The sequence below is a fragment of the Balaenoptera physalus genome (assembly GCF_965194825.1).
Source record: "Balaenoptera physalus genome assembly, chromosome: 5".
NCBI classification, from domain to species: domain Eukaryota; kingdom Metazoa; phylum Chordata; class Mammalia; order Artiodactyla; family Balaenopteridae; genus Balaenoptera; species Balaenoptera physalus.
In genome coordinates, this window is record NC_138884.1 from 103,088,533 (window position 1) to 103,108,717 (window position 20,185).

Consider the following 20,185-nt stretch of genomic DNA (forward strand, 5'->3'; position numbering starts at 1 on the left):
TGGACATATATGCACTACCAAATGTAAAACAGATAGCTAGTGAGAAGCAGCCACATAGCACAGGGAGATCAGCTTGGTGCTTTGTGACCACCTAGTGGGGTGGGCTAAGGAGGGTGGGAGGCAGACGCAAGGGGGAGGAGATGTGGGGATATATGTATATATAACTGATTCACTTTGTTATAAAGCAGAAACTAACTCACCATTGTAAAGCAATTATACTCCAATGAAGATGTTAAAAAAAATAAAACAAATAAATGAAAAAAAGAAAAAAAAAAGAAAATTTTCAGTGCAAATAAAAATGCAGTAGTATGCACCTGCCCTGATAATATTAGTCCAGTACTGTTATTTTCATACAGGAGATACAAAACACTGCCACTTTTATGCTTAGGACAAGAAACCAGAAATGAAACCTTCATTATATCCTCCCTCATGTCCCTTCAGTTCAGTTTGCTAGCACATTAGCACAGGCACAAGATGAGTGAGATTTCTGTGTCTTCCTCGCCGACAAGAAAATACTGCTGAAGCGGTCTCTACTTGCAATCTCATCTTTTGGGATACACATTAAAAAAATGTCATAATCCATGAAAGGTCTAGATTAAATGCAGATTCAGTTAAAGATACATTCCTTTGGCCACACATATTTGTTCCATAAGTGGCTAAACATGTAGATAGTGTACCATCCTCAATAAAATTATGTTCCATTGATGCTACTTTTTGCACTGTTTGTGAGAGCTCACTAGACTGCCTTTTGGCAACTGTCTGATGAGCACACTCTGTCAGAGTGATACTTTTATATGTAAAATACAAATATTTTATAACATAAACATTAATTATATTTTTGCTTTCACCATCAATCTCTCTGTAGTTCTTTATTCTCACTGGAATTAGCAGTGATAATTCTAAGTGTATGTCTCACCACACATAATTTCCAGCAAGGTTATCTGAGGCAGCTGTAGAGCCTCCCTCCCCTGCTCCTACTCTTCTACCACTGCTCTAAGCTTCAAGGTACCTCCACCCAAAAAGCTATATGACTTCTGCTAATATAAACTTCCTTTAATCAAATTTTTCTACAGATTAGAGACCAACAGTAAGCTGTTGGTCTACTTACAGAAACTCATATAGGAAAGAAAATCTGAAGTAACGTGGTGGCCATTAAAACTCTTCATACCTAAATATTCCCTTACCCTAGGAGATACATGTTCATACAATGGTTTTGGAGTACAATCCAAAAAAGGACAGCGTTCTATACTGTTCAGTTTTTCTATGAACAAAAACCCTGAAATATGTTTACATAGAGATTCCTGTTTCTTTTTCAACTATTTGGAAATAAATGACAGTTCTGGGGATGACTATTAATGGGAAGGGTTGGTGTCTGCTCCCAGTGACACCTCAGTCACTAGGGGAGGCCTTGCCTGTATCTCCTCTGCTTTTTCTTGGTACCAGAAAAACGAATGAAGTTGTTGTATCAAATTACAGTTGGGAAATTGCTGGGATTAATACTGAAGTGAGCCATGTAGAAATGTAATTTCTCACCCTCCTCCAATGTATTTATCAAATAAATTTAGCTATTCAGTACACTGGGGAAGTAAATGCAGCAGTTAATTAGAGCAGTATGTTAAATTAATGTCATACCCCACAATAAATGGCTTTGTGTTTGCTAAAATGATCACAATTAGAATCAGCACTAGGAAGGGAAATATCTAAATGGTAATGGATTCCTGAGCAAGGCTAGAAGAAAGAAGACTCTTAGAACAAAGGCATAGGGTGAAGCAGCTAAGAATGTACGCCAGCAAAACAGCACGTCAGCAAATGCAAGGACTGTAAACATTCATCTGGCTACTTCCCAAGACCTTGAGGAAAACTGCCTTTTAGTCTATTTCTGTGCTTTCAACCTCAAAAGGCTGTAGTTTGAATGGAGGGGTTCAGGGTTGGCAGTTTCTAAGTTTATTCTGTGGAATGTGACATTTTTCAAAAATTATGTTTGATTATTTAGATAAGAAGCTAGAGATTGTTTTAGAAAAAAAACTGGGTATGTTTTGAAGAATTATTTTAATAGAGTATGCAGATAATGAAATTACCAGGCTGAAGTAGCCTCTGTCCAGTTTTTAGCACAGTCGAGATTTATTGAATAAATATCCACTGAACCATATTTGATTAATAAGCACTATCTAATTTCTCCACTTTTTTTCCAGGACCAAGTTTCATTTTTAATATAGCACGTCTGCTCAACTAGTTTCAGTATCTGCGATTTCTTATGGGTATATGAAGGGAGACTGTTGCTCTCCCGTACATATCCAGTTTAGCTACAAGAATCAAAATAACAAGATTTCTCATGTGCACAGGCTTCTTCTGATAATTTCCTAAACCCACAAACTGTTCTGGTGGCATCAGGTTGAGGAATATATAAAATATTGAATTCTAATTTCTTCAGCTTGGTAAAGTTGACTCCTATAGCTACTGTTCTATTTGCTTCTCCTTTTTTCAAATCCCTCTTTTAAAATCAATTCTTCAAAGATAATTTCTTATTTCTAGCACTTGAGTTTGAGTGAAAGGTAATTCAAAAGATGTCTATGAATTATAGAAATTCCAAACAGCAGCATCCTCTGATATGTCCAAATGTCTTAAAATGGTATGATTCCTTTTCCTATTTTATTTAGATTATAATTCCACCTAACTAAATGTTCTTCTTATAATGTGATTTTTACATCCACTTGGTTTATCTAAATTCATTTATTTTTATATTCTAACCCTTTGGAACTATATCCTTTGTATCTGGTTCTCTTCTCTCATTCATCTTCCCACCCATATTTTGCTTCTCTTCTAAGTCTACCTTCTATCTTGTCTTTGCCTTCAATTTGTGCTTCATTTTCCATCCGGGACAACTTCTCTGAGACCCTTTCTTGCAAAGTTCTTATTCAAGGGTAATCACATCTTTAATCTGTTTCTATAACAAGGAGATAATATCAGAGCCAAAGGGATATGCTAAAGTCAAAACAAAATGGTAGAAGGGTTAGCATAGTTCTCTAAGAGCAAACCAACACATAGACTCTTGCACACTTGACTGGTCCCAGATGAAAAGAAGACGTCCAGGAACAAGAAATAGACAAGCTCTTATCATAATGCATAGTAATCTTAGGAAGAGAATCAGAAGTCAACCAGGCCAAGTTAGTGATCTAGATGTGTTACTTAACTGTATGGAATTAGGAGAGTAATGGCAGTCATCTCAATGGGTTGCTTTAAGCTTTAAATGAGATGCTAATGAATTCTGAGCACAGAACATAGTGAGAACAAGCACAGAAGCCACAGAAAGTTCTGACACTCTTTAAAGCCTAGACATCCAAAGAAGGCAGGGGCTGGGAGGGACATAAGTGGTTTACTTAAAAGGAGAAAAGAGAGTAAGTCTTCCTCTGTATGTTTGTTCAAATTTTAGCACAAAGGCAAATTAGAGCTTGCTGTTTATTCATTCATTGCAAGTTTACTGAGTACCTTCGGTCTATGCCAGGAGCTTTGGAAATCTGGAAAAACTGTAGGGGCCATTATTAACTAAAACAAGGGAGAGTGGAAATGGGCACCAAGAGATAATTTCCCATTGGGTAACGACACCTAGAGTGAATGGTTTTATGTTTTTAAGGACCGCAACTGTGATTTGTAAATCTGGCATGGACAACCACGAGAAATAACAGCACACAATTAAGAAGGAGAGGTTCTTTTTGTTCTTGCATTGACGCTTGGCAAGGAACTACAACTTGCTTGCTGATACAACTTCACCAATCTTCAAACTTTCTTTCTTCCAAAAGCCGGTTCCAAGAAGTGTTAAATTATTGCCAACACATTAGCCCTCCGAAGATGTGTGCCATAGAGGAGAAAGATGCCGCAGAGGAGAAAACAAATTTAGCTTCCTGAATACAAATGTTTACTAATGTCACTGAAATGAAGGCCAGTCTAGGATATCTAGATTGATTTAAGATTAGGTCTGGACTTAAGAGAGTTCTCTAGCATCAGCTATATGGAGTGGAGTTGTGTTTAGCTTAATAATTCAAAGGGAAAACGAGCAGAAAGTTTGGTTAACAATTTGTCTTTGTCAGTTACTTTAACTTTGATGGAAGAACTGCTGGACCGCAAATCCATTAAAGCTTGTAGGTAGACTTGCTTACTTGACTCAAATCACTAGCTATGCACCTGACACTAATATTGCCACACACTGAGAATTGTATCTCACTTTGACTTATGTTTAAAAGCTCAAACACAAATTTCTAACTATATCCCAGAGTCTGCCTTCATTCTGGTGTCCCTTGGACACATGAGTCAAATAGTAGAACCCTCTAGTACTGCTCTTGTATAAAGTCAGATGTAGATCAAAGACGACTCAGAAAAAACATAGGGGGATATTTGATATTGGGCATAACTAACTAGTAGTTCAGTAATAGAGACATCTATGGATCAACTACAGGACACACTTGCAAGAGAATGTGGAAAATGGGAAGGCATATTTTGGAATATGTGTTTTAAGTTTCTGCAAGCCAGCAAGGGGGAGGAATTCACTAGGTGAATGGAAATATGAATCTGAAGTTCATAAGAAAAGTCATGGCTAGATACTTGAAGCCACAGGACCGAAATCAATTAAATTAACAGGGCTAAGGAGAGAACCCCACATATGTCAATATTAAAGAGTGGGTAAGAAAGAGATGTCAGCAAAGGAATGAAGAGGCAACGAGAATGTACAAGAGGGAGCAGTGGCCACCACTGTCTAAGATGAAAAGAGGGCAAAGAAAGAAGCTAAAAAGAAGCTATTGAAATGGGCAAGAGGGAAGTCACTGGTATCCCTATAGTTTCAACGGAGGGGTAGAGATGATCCCTAGATGATAGGGGGTTAAAATCCTACAAATTTGCATTTTATAAATGGTTAAACAAAAACACAAAGATGGGTATTACACCTCTGTGATTCCCTGGCTTGGCCATTTGCTACACATACATATGATCTTAAGCCAGTAAATAAACTTCTTGAAGCACACTTAAAAGAAAAAGAGCAATAATTACTTTATGGAATTATTGTATCAGAGATGATATAGATGTATGATATTTAAGAACGGAATACAAATCATTGATTCTAATCACCTATTAAAATAAATGTCTGTTAAAAATTTCCCAGTGTTTTAAGTTTTTTAAAAAGTATAATGAAAAACAGCCCTTGTTTGTTCTTTAAAGATGGTGCTTTTGGCAAATAACTATGTAGAAACCTGAATATTTTCTTTAGTCAGCGAGCAAATCATAATCCCCCAAAGCTAAGGTTATTTCAAATTTATAACTATGTGCTAGTGATACTAAATCTGAAAATGTAAAAAGGATTTGACCAAGTTTTAAATACTATTTCAAAACAGATGTAACTAGTAAAGTTTTCATTACTTTAGGTTAAATTATTTAATCACCTTCATACTTTAATTAAATGATTAAGGACAATATTAACTAATAATTTTGAGGAAAAAAAACAAAAGACCTTGAACTTGTCAAGAACACCCCCCAAAAGGAAATGTTGATCTCACTGGGAAAAAAAAAACTGACAATATTACAATGTTATTACTGAGAGATGTGGAATTTTTCCCAGAAATTCCAGAATCTAGAGGATTCTTCCCCTATAAAAATAGCAGAAGAGATCAACCATGTGGTGGTGGAATGTTGATCATTCTGGGATATGAAAAGGTCCCAGGTTTCCCGACCCCTTAGCTGATCTTTACAGATAACTAATGAGGTATGTTGAGCACCATACCCCTGCCTCTTCATTGGGTTCCTGGCTACCAGACACCTGACCACTGGGGCTGCTTTTCCCGACTCGTGCTCCATTCTCAGTTCCACTTGACTCACTATAAGAGTCTCCTGATGCCCTGATGGACCTGGTGGTATTGGTTACAATTCCACAATTGTTTGGTTTGGATATACATTATTAATATTGTATATATATTTCTATCACCAAACTTCCATATCATTTTGCAATTATCCATTTAAATGTATCTATCAGTAGAATATAAGCTCCATAAAGGCAGAGGTTTTTCTGTCCTATTTATTATTGTATTCTTAATACCTTGGAGCTGTGCCTGGTGCATAACAGGAACTCACATAATATTTGTTGAATGAAAGAGGCAATATACCACTTGTTTCCTTTAGACTGTTCACTCCTTAGCACACTTAAGTGTTTAATAAATGTCTGTAAAATTAAAAGTGAACAATTTAGTAGCCTGCATAGCTAAAGCTTCCTGAACCAAGAGCAATAAAGGAAATATTAGAAATTAACAATATTCTACATTCCATGCTGACATTTTCAATGAAAACCTGGAGAGGGCAAAACCCTTCATTTTCTGCTTGAGCATTCTAATATCATCTGATATTTAAAAGATGAAGACAGGACATCTGGGTTATAACAACAAGTCATGACCATCTGCTTCCCATTCAAGAATGCCCTAATCTGGGTATTAATTAAATATGCTCTGATAATCTATTTCATTCAGTTCATTTATTTCTGTTGTGCACTGAAACTATGAGATTGTACTACAAAGAAAATACTCTGAAAAATGTAAGATAAAAATTGTATTGAAAGAATTAATTACTCAAAATAATATTATTGTCTTTTCTAGCAGAGAAAATATTTAAGTTATATTTAAATATAGCTACATAAACGTGTTTTCAAATAAAGAATATTCATCTTCCTGCTGTAATTTGAAATTACATATTTACAAACTTTAATATTAGGAGTATGTACTTGTATGATTTTCATAAATAAATAAAACACATTAAAACTGGCACAAAAGTTAAATTAAAATATAAAAAACTCAAATTATAAAATATTTAAAGAAGTGTAATTTTACTGCTTTCAAGCTCATAAAGCATGTAAACTCAAAACCACAGTACTCAGTAGATTTCGCAGAGTTAATTATTTTAATGAATGGATTAGAATACTTTGCCTTTACCAATCCATTTATTATGAGTAAATATTTCTAGCAAAGAATATGAGAGTGGTTCACAATATTCTGACAAATATCGAGAAATGCTGGCAAAGAACATTATGAGTTTCAATGTTTGCTATCTCTCTAAAATTATGTTGTTATAGAAGAACTGAGTAAATCTTAAAGTTTGCTAAGTGCAATTACGCTAAATTTGTTGAGTTCTGAATGTCTACACCTCTTGCCAACTGGCCTACACCTATGCTGTCTGCTATGTAGTTTAGGATGTACCTTGAAACGTGTGATTTGTTAATTTGATGAGTCAGTGAATATTAAATAAACTGTCACAGTTCCAGCATTTTCCTACATCACAGCTGTGCTCCTGCAGTTCCACCCACTTGTAGCTCAGGTCCTCACACTTGCCTGCTTATCCAAACAACTGGCTTAGACACTCTTGTAAGAAACCTTTCACAGCCACTCTCTGACAGGATTTCTTCATCTGAGCCCTGTAGCACCAGCACTATGCAATATGGTAGCCACCAGCTACATATGACTATTTAAGTTAAAATTTAAATACAATTTAAAAAATCATTTCCGCAGTTGCCTTAGCTACATTTCAACAACCACACGTGGCTAGTGGCTACCATACTGGATAGCACAGGTATGGAACATTTCTATCACTGCAGAACGGTCTATCAGGCTACACTGATCCAGACCAAAGCATATTCCCATTCATGCTATACTAAGAACAAAAGATACTATTAATGAAGAAAAGGTCAAATCAATTAGACAAATCTTGAGTTAAACAGACATTTATGCCTGTATGTATGTATGTTTGTATTCACTGGTCTTCTGGGAACATTTAACAAATTAATGTGGGCACTTCCCTGGTAGCACAGTGGTTAAGAATCCACCTGCCAATGCAGGGGACACAGGTTCAAGCCCTGGTCCGGGGAGATCCCACATGCTGCAGAGCGACTAAGCCCGTGTGCCACAACTACTGAGCCTGCACTCTAGAGCCTGTGAGCCACAACTACTGAGCCCACGTGCCACAACTACTGAAGCCTGCGCACCTAGAGCCCGTGCTCCACAACAAGAGAAGCCACTGCAGTGAGAAGCCCACGCACAGCACCTAAGAGTAGGCCCCGCTCACCGCAACTAGAGAAAAGCCTGCACGCAGCAATGAAGACCCAACACAGCCCAAAATAAACTAATTAATTAATTAATTTTAAAAAAACTAAAAAAAAAAAAAAAAATATCTTCACGGAACTCTAAGCTTTAAGATTTGAAGATAAACACCAGCATTTTTCAAAGCGGAGTGTGAGTATCCCTGGGTACAGAGAGTGTAACAGAATCAGTCTGCAGTTGCTCAACTTGTCTATATACTATTTCTAGAATCAATCTGCCCAATAACATGCCTACAAGTAAGCTTTTATGCCAGTTTCTCCTCCCCTATCTCCCCTTTGACAATCATCTCCGCCTTACAAAATAATGATATACTTCTCAGCCCACCAGAAATTTACCATGGGGCACTGCCCCAAGGAAGCATCTCAGGTTACAAAAGAATAATTTAAAACACTGGTTATTTGCAAAGCCTCTTGCAATCAATGCACATAATCCCAGAGAGGCATTTCCAATAAAATTTTAATTTCAATTTTGAATATATGAGCATATTGATAAATAATTATGCTGTTGCAATCAGTGTTGCATTAAGCATTATTGACAACAATTAATTCTAATAAAAATTTAAAAACTCATAGATCTTTAGTGGTAGGAAATTTTAAATATTCAAATTATATACATATTTTTGGTAGTGAAGAATGATACAGTTCTCTGAGGTACTGGAAATAGAAATTCAAGGAGAAAAATTGAAGTTTGAGGAAAAAGGGCAACATAAAATATTGAGGATCTTGTTTTTTTTCTTTTAAAATTGGCTGTGATATTTAGATTCCACCAAATACATTTAAAAGAATAATGGAAGAGTGTTGTTTTAAGATATCAATATTTACAATGCACTGTGAATTACATCTCCTGTAACCATTTATAACTATAAAAAAAAATCAGATGACCACTTAAAAATGTTTGGAGGAGGGAATACAGTTTTTGAAACTTCCTTCTTTCACCAACAGAACATGGCATGCCGTCCCGTATCATATTTTTGCTGGTGTTTTGAAATGTTATAATAATAAAAATGGCAGCTAACCTAAACTGAGAGCTTATTGTGTGTAAGGCAGTAAGCATGTTTTATATATATGAAATAAATGAATCCTTTTCCCCCAACTTTATTGAAAAATATTCGACAAATATAATTGTATGTACTTAAAATGTATAACCTGATGATTTGATATACATATACACTGTGTAGTGATTAACAAGAGCAAGGTAATATACGTCCATCACCTCACATAGTTAACTTTCGTGTGTGTGTGGGGAGAACGCTTAAGATTTACTCTCAGAAACTTTTAAGTATCCAATACCATATTATTCACTATTGTCACCATGCTGTGCATTAGATCCTCAGAACTTATTGTTCTTATAACTGAAAGTTTGTACCCTTTCACCAACATCTCCCCATTTTCCCTCTCTCCCGGCCCCTGGAGACTACCATTCTATTCTCTGTTTCTGTGAAAACGACATTTTCTTTTCTTAAGATTCCACTTATAATATCTCATCTAATCTTAAAAAATCCTGTCTGGTATGTATTACCATCACCTCTGCCTACAGACGAGGAATCTGAACCACAGGCTGGTTATGCTAGTAAACTAAAACTACATAGCTATTGAAAATTGAAGCTGAGATTTAGCCCAGGTGAAACCGGGCTGGTCTTCATTCTGTCATTCACTGCACACTGTTACCTACTTCGATATGTTTTCCCACCTACATGATCAAGTGTTGAAAGCTTATCTTTTCAGGTAGGTCTGCAAATTCCTCTATGCTCCACAATACCCAAGGTTTAGTTTTACCCATAAAACAAGTTTAATAAGCATTTGCTGCTTACACATTTAGAATTTTTAAGAATTTCTCTCCTCCATCTAATAATTAAAAGTGGCCCTCTTGAAACATCAAAAATTAAGGATTATAGTAACTTTCTACCTTATTTTTGGTAAGAAACTTAAATCCATATATTTGACTAGAAAAAGTGGAAAGATATACAAAACAAGTTTAATAGTGATTAACTTTTGGTATTGTCCTTAATTGTTAGATTTAGATCTTTAGTTTCTTATTGTTTACATTTTCCTATTCTTTAGATTTTCTATGTTGGGCATAGATTACTTTTGTAATAAGAGAAGAAAATATCTGTTACTAAGCTACTGTATAGAATTCACAAGTACATAAAACAAAGGGAAAAGAAAAGGATCCAAAGAAGCAAGAAACAGCACCATCAACATAGGGAGAGTGAAGCACAGGAGGTGAGTCGGAAGGTCTGGCCTGAACACTGGGGAGGGCTCATTTCTCCTTACCTGGAATCAGGAAGCCACAGGGCCCTGGCAGCCCTAGGAGCAGGGTACACATTCAGACAAAGCAAAAGCAAAATATTTCACTTGTTAGAGGCTATGAGAGGAATTTCTAGAAATTGTGTACTCTTCATTTCTCCATACATTTTAAAGAAAACTTAGTCATTTCCAATGGATTATTTCTGTGATTTATTTGAAAATATATTCTTTCCTTGGGCTCCTCAGGTAACTGCTCTGTCTTCTCCAAGTATGGGAAGAAACAGTAATTATTTATTGGAGTTTTTCAGCTATACCCATGAAATCTAGGAGCCCATGGTTTTCTTTTTTCTTTTAAATTAATACGGTGAAGTTTTATTTTCAGAAGTACAACTGGTTAAGAACCATACCTTGACATGTAAATTTTTTGGAGGGAGTTGTGAGTAATAGTTTATCTGCCATTTCTCCAGGGCCAGCACAGCGAGCAATTCCTGGTTCTTTGTATTCCGACTTTACCCAGTCGGATAACCACTGCATGTTACAGTCACAGTAAAGAGGGTTGGCTCCAATTGCTCTGTAAAACAACACAACAAAAGCACACACACACACACACACAAGTATGGAAGCACCGTTATTATTTCCTAAGGGACCATAATTTATGGTGATGTTCAGCAGAAAATCCCTATAGATTTATTGATTAAAAATTTAGAAGAAAATGGAGGCATTGGGGATTCCCCATTTTCCTGAATTATGTGCAACTGCGATTTAGTGAGTTGTCACCAGTGTTAACACTGACCTGGCTTTACAAAGTCTCCTTGTATTTGCAGACAGGTTTATACTAGGTGCAAGCACACCCCAAATGCACATTAACACTTCCTTCATTGACCAATGATTTACTTAGTACCCAATCATTATGCCAGGTTCTGGGGACCCAAATATGAATAATGCATTATTTTTAACCCCAAAAAACTCCTTCTGCAAAGGAGATTAACATAAACTCATACATACAAGTAATTTTCATTAGAAGTGGTATAGCAGAAGAATTTACAAGATAACTGTGAACAGAGGGGAACTCTTCTGGGAGACTGGTGGTTTAAGAAGTCTGAGCTTTTAGATATTTAGATTCAAGTACGTAGATAAGGTTGGAAAGGATGTTTCAGGGTAAAGGACCAGTAAAACGCATGAAGATAAGGAAGGGCATAAAATAATAAAGGCGCATAAAGCTAGTTCCCCAGAGCTGATTTGGAACTCCATTGGACGTTTGTCCCTTTAAAGTTTTTCATTTTAGAACTTTGGTTCCTACTCACATAAGCCGTTGTAGTGATAGGAAAAGTAATCAAGATAATGCTTGATTATAAATGCTAGCTATTTATTGTATCATTATGATATACAGGAATTGTGCTAGGCCATTTATATGAATTACCTCATTTTATCCTAAATAGAAACCCATGAGATCAACATTATTAACAACCCATTTTACAGATTTAAAAAAACTGAGGCCAGAGACGTTAACCAATGGATTCACAAATTTGCCAAGCTTGGGCACAAGTAGTGTGTGCATAAAGTAGCATTTAAAAACTGATTAATTCTGATTTATAATTAACTTCAGATTAGTAATGTTTCTAGGTATATAGTCTAAGCAAAATTGTTCTTTTATGGAGAGGCTTTCAAAATATACTTACAAAACCTTAATACTTTATATTGCAGCTGTTTTAATGCCAAACTCTAGCCAAGAATTGGAGTGAAGTAAATGTTATGCTCATATGTATGTCAGATTCAAACCTTTCTTTTAAATTAAAAATGAGGGAAATGATGTTTTTGGGTCATTTAATCTCATCTCTACTGACATTTGCTAAGTCCTTACTATGCCAGGAGAAACAGTAAAAAATGTGAATGGAGCATAGCTTTCTCTGGTCTGGGGAGTAAAAGACAACTGCATAAAATGAAATACATGACAAATAGGATGCATGACAAGAAGATTCAAATTGCTCTCCCTGTTGGGGAGGAGGGTCACATAAAGGACAATCCTACCTAGCTCAAGCAGCACCTTTCCCACGTAGCCTTTTCTGATTCATCACCTTAACACTAGCTGAACAGCCACTTCCTTCTCTAGGCAGCATTCCCTGCCGCAGTGCCGCAGTCCTGCACCCCTGAGCCAGGGGTCTCATTTACATAGGATCTCAGGCAAGTGACTTCCATGGAATTTGTAGAGAAGTGGCCCTGACGTCAACTTTGAGGTCAGAGCAGGGGCTCACACATGAAAAAATGGAGGTCTTGCCTCCAGGGACCTAGTAGTTTAATGTAATGGAAGGGATATTGACAGCAGCAGTCCCATTGACAGAAACCTACACTGATCACACAGCCCCTATAAGGGAAATTCAGATGTAGCATGATTGACTACTTGCTCCTATTCTCTGCCCATCCCCTTCTCTCAATTTTCTAAACTTCTTATCTCCTTGGGGTTTGGTAGGCTTTGAAGAGGAGGGCAAATCCAAGAAAAAATATGGCAAGTAACCTCTTCTGGAGAACCAAGGGCCAACTGATATTGATATTTAAGCTGAAGCAGATAACTGTCACCAGGTGATGCCAAACTCAGCCTGACCTAAGAAGGCTTTGGATTCTAGGGCTGTTCTCTGAACTTCCTTCCAATTTGCCAAGGTCTTAACACTACAGCTAAAAATAATGGAACAATGGAATTTAACCCAGTTGTGTGCTTTGGACCTCATTATTAAATTGTTTTATTGTACTTCCAAGAAATATGGAGGTACAAACAGCCTACTATGAGAGAGAATGCAAAGGAAAAAAATTTCAGCCAATATGAGGATTTGGCTGTTTCCCTCTCCCACACCATAATGTCTTAAACTTTGTCTAATTTATTTCTGCATGGTGCCATAGTCAGTGCTGAGTAATATTTGCTAAATAAATGAATCCAGTTTGAGCAAATCAGGATAGGCTTCCTTGAGGAGGTGATATTTGGGATATGACTTGGAAAAGCAGGGTTTGGGCAGACTGAATTGAAGGGGAGCTGATACTTAGAAACAGAGAACATTAAAGAAAAGGCATAGGCTAGGAAGTTGGGGAGCCATGTTTGTAAGAAGAGACATTTTTGAAAGCAGAGCTCAACTAATGGGGAGTTAGGGCCAAAAGGATAAATTAAGGCTATTTTGTAGAAGGCACCATATCTAGATTGAAAATCTTTACATCTTCTTTAAAGATGGAACCAATCACATTTTATGATGTGACAATAAAAATGGTGGCAGAGGACCATTTGTTCCAAACTCACTTGCCAGGGAGAGTTTGACCCTAAACCCACATTCATGAACTAGATACTCACAGGTGTGATAATGCAGAAAGATCGTTGAAAGCACCTTCAGGCACAACCGAAATGTCATTTCCATGTAAAGAACTAAAAGCAAGAAAAAGCAAAATTAAATTTCCTATTATTTCAGAGAGTTCAGAAAAATCCCCACGCATATATGAGACTTTAGTTTATAACAAGCTTTTAAAATTAGTGTAGAAAAGATGGTGTATTCAATAAATAGTCTTTACACAACTGGGTATCTATTTGGGGAAGCAAAAAGTTAGTTCCTTCTTCACATCATATGCATAAAGTAAATTCTAGATCGAAGAGTTAAATGTAAAAATAAAACTGCAAGTGTATTAAAATAAAATATAGATGAGTTCCTTTTTATAAATATGGGATATGGAAGGCTTTTTAAAGCACTATATTCTAAAACTCAGAAATCATAATGGAAAAGAGTGATAAATTTTTGACAATGTAAAATATATCCATAATATAAAAGATTACAAAACAATAAGGTCCTACTGCATAGCACAGGGAACTATATTCAATATCTTGTAATAAACTATAAGGGAAAAGAGTCTGAAAAAGAATATATACATATATGTATATATGTGTGTGTGTGTACATATATATATATATACACATACACACATATATAACCAAATCACTTTGCTGCAACCAGAAACTAACAAACACAACATTGTAAATCAACTATATTTCAATTAAAAAAAAAAGATTACATATAAAAAACAGGATGGGAAATATCTGCAACATATGTAAGCTATAAGGATTAATTCCTTTGTAAAAAGACCTGCAAACTTAGAGTCAAGTGCATAAAGGCAGGTATGTTAATAAGGAAAAGACAAAGTAACCATAGAAAATGGGAATTGATACAATCAGGCTCATAGAATAAGAAATACAAATGCTCAATACACAAAATATACTCAAATGTTCTAGTAATTGGAATTGCAAATTAAAAGAGGAATGGAAAATAATGTTCCGTCTGTCATATGACAAAGATGAAAGGATTAATAAAATTCAATATTTACAAGAGTGCTTTGAAATAGGTACTCTGTTAAAATAGCATTGGTGGAAAATAAATTTGTAAATTGTTTGGGGGACAACAAGATGACTACTTTTGGTATTCTCCTAATATGCTTGACAGTAAGATGGATGTATAGGATGTTCATTCCAGCGCTGTATAGAATAATGAAAATTTGGAATCAAACCAAATGATAGTAAAGATGAGGATGCTTAAATAAGTTATGGTCCCTTCATTCTATGGAACCCTCTTTACCAGTTAAACAGTTGAGGAATATTATATATGATGGAATGGAAAGTCTAAAGTCTAAAGCATATTGTTAAATAAAAATAGTCAATGACAGACTAAGAAAAACCCTATTTATGGGGTTTTTTTTTTAATTAATTAATTTATTTTTGGCTGCGCTGGGTCTTCGTTTCTGTGCGAGGGCTTTCTCTAGTTGCGGCAAGCGGGGGCCACTCTTCATCGCGGTGCGCAGGCCTCTCACTACCGCGGCCTCTCTTGTTGCGGAGCACAGGCTCCAGACGCGCAGGCTCAGCAATCGTGACTCACGGGGCCAGTTGCTCCGCGGCATGTGGGATCTTCCCAGACCAGGGCTCGAACCCGTGTCCCCTGCACTAGCAGGCAGACCCTCAACCACTGCGCCACCATGGAAGCCCCAATGGTTTTTAAGTTATACAGCTGTAGGCATACATATATCAATACATAAAAAAATATATAAAAAAGGACCAGAAGAGAACATTGAACTGTTTAACTGTCAGTTCTGGGGAGAGGATTGGGATTGAGGACCACATTTTATTTCACGTACTTTAAGATAAATTTTGTATAGTAAAAATATGTTGTGTTGTATTATATAACTTTTAATGAAATTAAAATTTCCTATATTTCTTCCAAAATTAATTAGATCTATATAAAACTACATCTTAATATCATATATTATCAAATAAGTCACCCCAGCAACAACATGTTACAAAAGAGAAAATTATGTTGTCCAAGTAAAAGATGTTGAGAATTGATACCGTAAGATAGAATTTTCCCATTTCCAAATCTGTAGTAAATCCGAATTTATATAACCCCAAATACCCCAAAATAAACAAAGCAGCTAAATCATTAAAAAGACAACCCAAAATCCAGATGCCTAAGAAAAGAAGTATTTTGTTAAACATAAGATGCTTACAGTAATCGAAGAGACTTCAATCCATCGAAGGTTCGCGGAGGAATGCATCTCAAACGGTTGTAACTAAGAATTCTGAAAGCACACGTAAGCCAATTTGTTTTACTCAAGTATCCCCAAATGGCCAAATGTCATTTTTTAAAATAAAGCAGTTAAGAAAAGGGTTACTTTAGCATCTTATAAATTGAGAATATTGACACATAATATCCTTTCAATCTTTGTGCTGTTACGTCAATACAACATATTTATTTCTAAAATACAGTCTAGAATGCTTCCTACCACTGCTGTTGCTGTTGCCTCAACCGTGTCCTTCCTAAGGTGACTTCCTCTGAAAGTCTGTCTAAGGATCTCTCCCAAACCTGCCACAAATGCAAATTATTCTTTGTTTCTTTTATAGAACCCAACACTTTTTATACTATCTGTATTTGTTGACTGAGGTTTTTATTTGTCTGTTTCTCCCAACAGTATTAACATTTCTTGAGGGCAAAAACCCTGTCTTGTTTACCAGGAATGTCCAGTGAATTAAGGAATTAACTTAGTACCATACTTGCTACTCACAAGGTGAGGAGCTGGGTCATGTTGCTGAAGCTCTGATTAGAAAGGGTGCTTATTCGGTTGTTACTTAAGTCTCTAAAAGAGAAAAAGAAAGAAATGGAGTCTACTGTTACCATAGAAATTGACATATTAGTGATTCTTAGAAAGGAAAGGTTCTTCTTGCTCACAGTTATAGCAGCATTGTTAGGACTCAGCTTTTATCTGAAAATAACAAAACATTGGGTAATCCTCTGGGGTAGACTGTAATGTTATTCATAATTATTCATGCCCAAGCCTGCTGAAATTAGAAGTGCCCATGTGCCTTGCTTTGGCCAGTGAAGTGTGGGCACCAGTGCTGGTTTCACTTCAGAGCAGAAGCTTTAGAGCAAGCTCACTCTTCTCATATCCCTTTGCTCCCACCTCTGCAAGGCTCCTGATGTTCCACAGAGAGGCCGTACCCATTGCCTGATCCCAGGGCAAAGACAGTGGAGGCCATTCACAACAGACACATTTGATAGGTGAGAAATAAACCTTTGTTCTTGAAAGTTCCATCAGTTACACATACTTCATCTTCACTGTCACATACAAATATTCAAACTGGATAACTGAAAGAATCCCTCATTTAGTTACATTCCAATGCCATCATTAAAAACAACACCATAATTAAAAACTTTGCCTGTGGCAAAGTCACTGGCACCTAGATGGTCCTTAGTAAATGTCTGTTTAATAAATGATAAGTAAATGAGAGAGATGTGGATTTTTTATCAATGCTAAATGGGTATTTATAAGTGTAATCTGTACTACAGGTTGTAATTTATATTCAGTGAACTTGATCTTATTTTTATTATATATAATATATACATGATATATATAATATAATGACATATAATACATATTATAAATATACTATAATGTATAATGTATTTTAATATATAATAACATATATATAATGACATATTATATATGTTTTGCATTTTGCTTTAGAAAAAATTAGTAAATATATACATACATTCACTCACATATATATGACAATGTGATACACATATTAGTGAATATTCACTAATTTTTATCTAAAGCAAAATGCCAAATATATGACTAAAGGAAGATTCATGAATAAATGGAAGATTATGGGTCATAATTTATGTTCATCTATGTCTCTGTGTGTATTTATGTTCACTATATTTTTCTGAAGCAAAATATATGAAGAAATGCAAGGTTCAGAAAAGCTGCTGAAGATTATCCACATTCCCTTATTAAAATACCAAAGTATCAGTAAAATGGACCAATGAAATTGTGAAAATGGTAGGAATGTTATAGGAGCTTTATAATCCATCTTCTTAGTTGCTGAAGTACTATGGCTAAATTTTAAAAAATAAATAAATACATCGATACTAGCAGAAGTTACTTGCCTAGAGTTGTATAATGAGTCACTGGTAAAACCATTTCTGGATCTATAAATTCTCATTTTTCATTTCCAAACTGGTTTTAAATAATCACATGCTGTCTCACAAATGACCCAATTCTGCTGAAGTGACCCTTTGGAAAATGCAACAATTTAATGGTTTATTTAACAGAACAAATGTATGTAATCAGTTCTTGCTGCTATTAAATAAATAACTAGAGGCAGAACAAGATATCTTAGAGGATGTTCTTTTTGCTTAATTTAATCATTTGTCATTTAAGCAGTTCTATACACTTCCTACAAAGTGTTTGGTTTTCACATACATTTAAGGAAAGCTGAAAAGGATCAACAGCCACCACGTGCTTAGGGTAAAGTTCACAATGAGAAACATAACATTTTCTGCTACCTAGGTTTCTAGAATTCACTAATTAGGAACAAACCCTTTTTTCTAGGAACACCGGAAATATAAGACAGCATATTTACTCTAAAATCAGATACATGTAAAGATAAGGTATTTCCCTTTATATCCACTATCATTGCTGATTTTTTTGTTTTGTGACAAGTTTTATCAATTACCAACAAGGCTACTCTAAGTGTGACATTGTATATAGTAAGATTATATCTTTTTACAAATATAGTGTGCATAACTAGATTGAAATGAAATGTTTGTATGTTTAAATATAATCTTGTATTACAACTTAAAGATTGTAAAAAATTGTTTACATACATTAATGAAAGAGAGATGCTACTTTAGGAGGACATCAAACCAAACTGGTAAAAACAGTTCAATGTTTTGACGTTTATACTCCGAATGTCAGTATCTTTGTCAAGTTTACTTAAATACTATATGAGTAAATATGGATTTTATAAAATAAATTTTAATACTGGAAGCCCATATGTTAATTCATAGAGTATTAAATAAGAAAATCAAGCCTAATAAACTATATTTAGAATATATTCTCAGTAAAGCTATTACTATCTACTCTGTTTTATTTAAAATCGAGAATAAAAACATTGTTTTCCATTTTTCTTTCCTTGGATTGTCATAAAATAGCTCATATTCATCTTCAATGGAAGTATGAAACTTACTGCCTTTCTATAATTCTCTGATGCTTAGACTTCATTGTATTTGTACTTTGAATTAGAGGAGGACCTTTTTCTAAGATGCACCATCGCCTGATTGATATTCAGTGAAAATGTGGCTAGTGATCCAGAACCACAGTGAGCAAGAAGGGAAGCATCTAACTGAAGATGATTTATATTATCTGAAAGGTTCACTAAATCTTCTGCCCCTTGCTATCCCCATTTTCATGAAATAAAATAAGAAGTCAAAGACAGAAAAATACATTACTCACATAAGTGTTAAATGCTTGTAGTTCGAGAGTTCCTTAGGAACCAGTGTAAACTGGTTTCCATCCAGATACCTGAAAACAAAGAAACAATATTATTTTTTAAAAAAGTAACAAGAGCGAATCCTCAGATAGTTGAACAATATTTCACTCTCAATTGAAGCAAGGAAACACTTGGAAATTTCAGCTTTAAGATGTCATGTTCCCAGCTAGGACTGCTATTTAAGAGAAGTAAAAAAACCACAGTTGTCCAATCCAGTACAATTCTTTTGTGGATTACTTAGGCTAAATTATAAAACCAAGGACAGACTGGTGAGTCCGGTTCTTTGTGGTTTATCTAAGAAGGCAAGGCATGTATCCAACCATTTGTGTGTCAGCAAGAAGGGTCATTCAATCAACTATATTTTAAGTCAGTCTTCAGTTCACTTGTGTTTATGTGGAAACAACACCATGAAATGCATTCACTACTGGCAGGAAGTTGCTATCGCCAGCAAGACCAATCTTCCCTGCCTTACTTTGTATCAACACACTTAGTAAATAACAACGGATGATTCAAAGGATGTATTTGGGAATTTGAATGTAATTAGATTTCAGTTAAAAAATAATCTTAAAAACAGTTCTACCCTTGTACATCTGCTCGGTGATATTAATTTTAGAAGGTTTCATAGAAAATCACAACATTTATCAAGTGCACAAGTATAGCACAGTAACAATACAGTAATAAGCAAATAACCACATGTAAGTAAAATTTCCCTTTCTGATTAGAGTCAGCAGAATGATCAGAAAATAAACAGTCTTTGGGCTAACAGTCAAGACACAGAAGTAAATGAATGCTTAAAGGTATATCCATGATGTCACAAAAAAAGAAAAATAATTTCATCTCCTCCCAAGGCTGTTCTTTCCCAGAATGTAGACGGTGATGGGTAAAAAATGCCTTTCAGCAACTTGGGCCATCTGGTTATAGATGTGCCCACAAACAATTCTGCCACATTGGGCATGTTGCCCACCCTGCCCCAG

The 20,185-nt window shown here is 35.5% G+C and overlaps 1 protein-coding gene across 2 annotated transcripts in view; it reads right to left on the reverse strand.

Moving 5' to 3' along the window:
* SLIT2 (slit guidance ligand 2) overlaps nt 1-20,185 on the reverse strand; it is a 380,624-nt gene that overhangs the window by 50,608 nt on the left and 309,831 nt on the right. For both annotated transcript variants that reach the window (XM_082462597.1, XM_082462598.1), the window contains 5 exons: nt 19,175-19,243; nt 16,442-16,513; nt 15,887-15,958; nt 13,698-13,769; nt 10,774-10,937 (listed from right to left, as the gene is read on the reverse strand). In XM_082462597.1, coding sequence (XP_082318723.1) covers nt 10,774-10,937; nt 13,698-13,769; nt 15,887-15,958; nt 16,442-16,513; nt 19,175-19,243 — 449 coding nt within the window. The remainder of the gene's footprint in view (nt 1-10,773; nt 10,938-13,697; nt 13,770-15,886; nt 15,959-16,441; nt 16,514-19,174; nt 19,244-20,185) is intronic.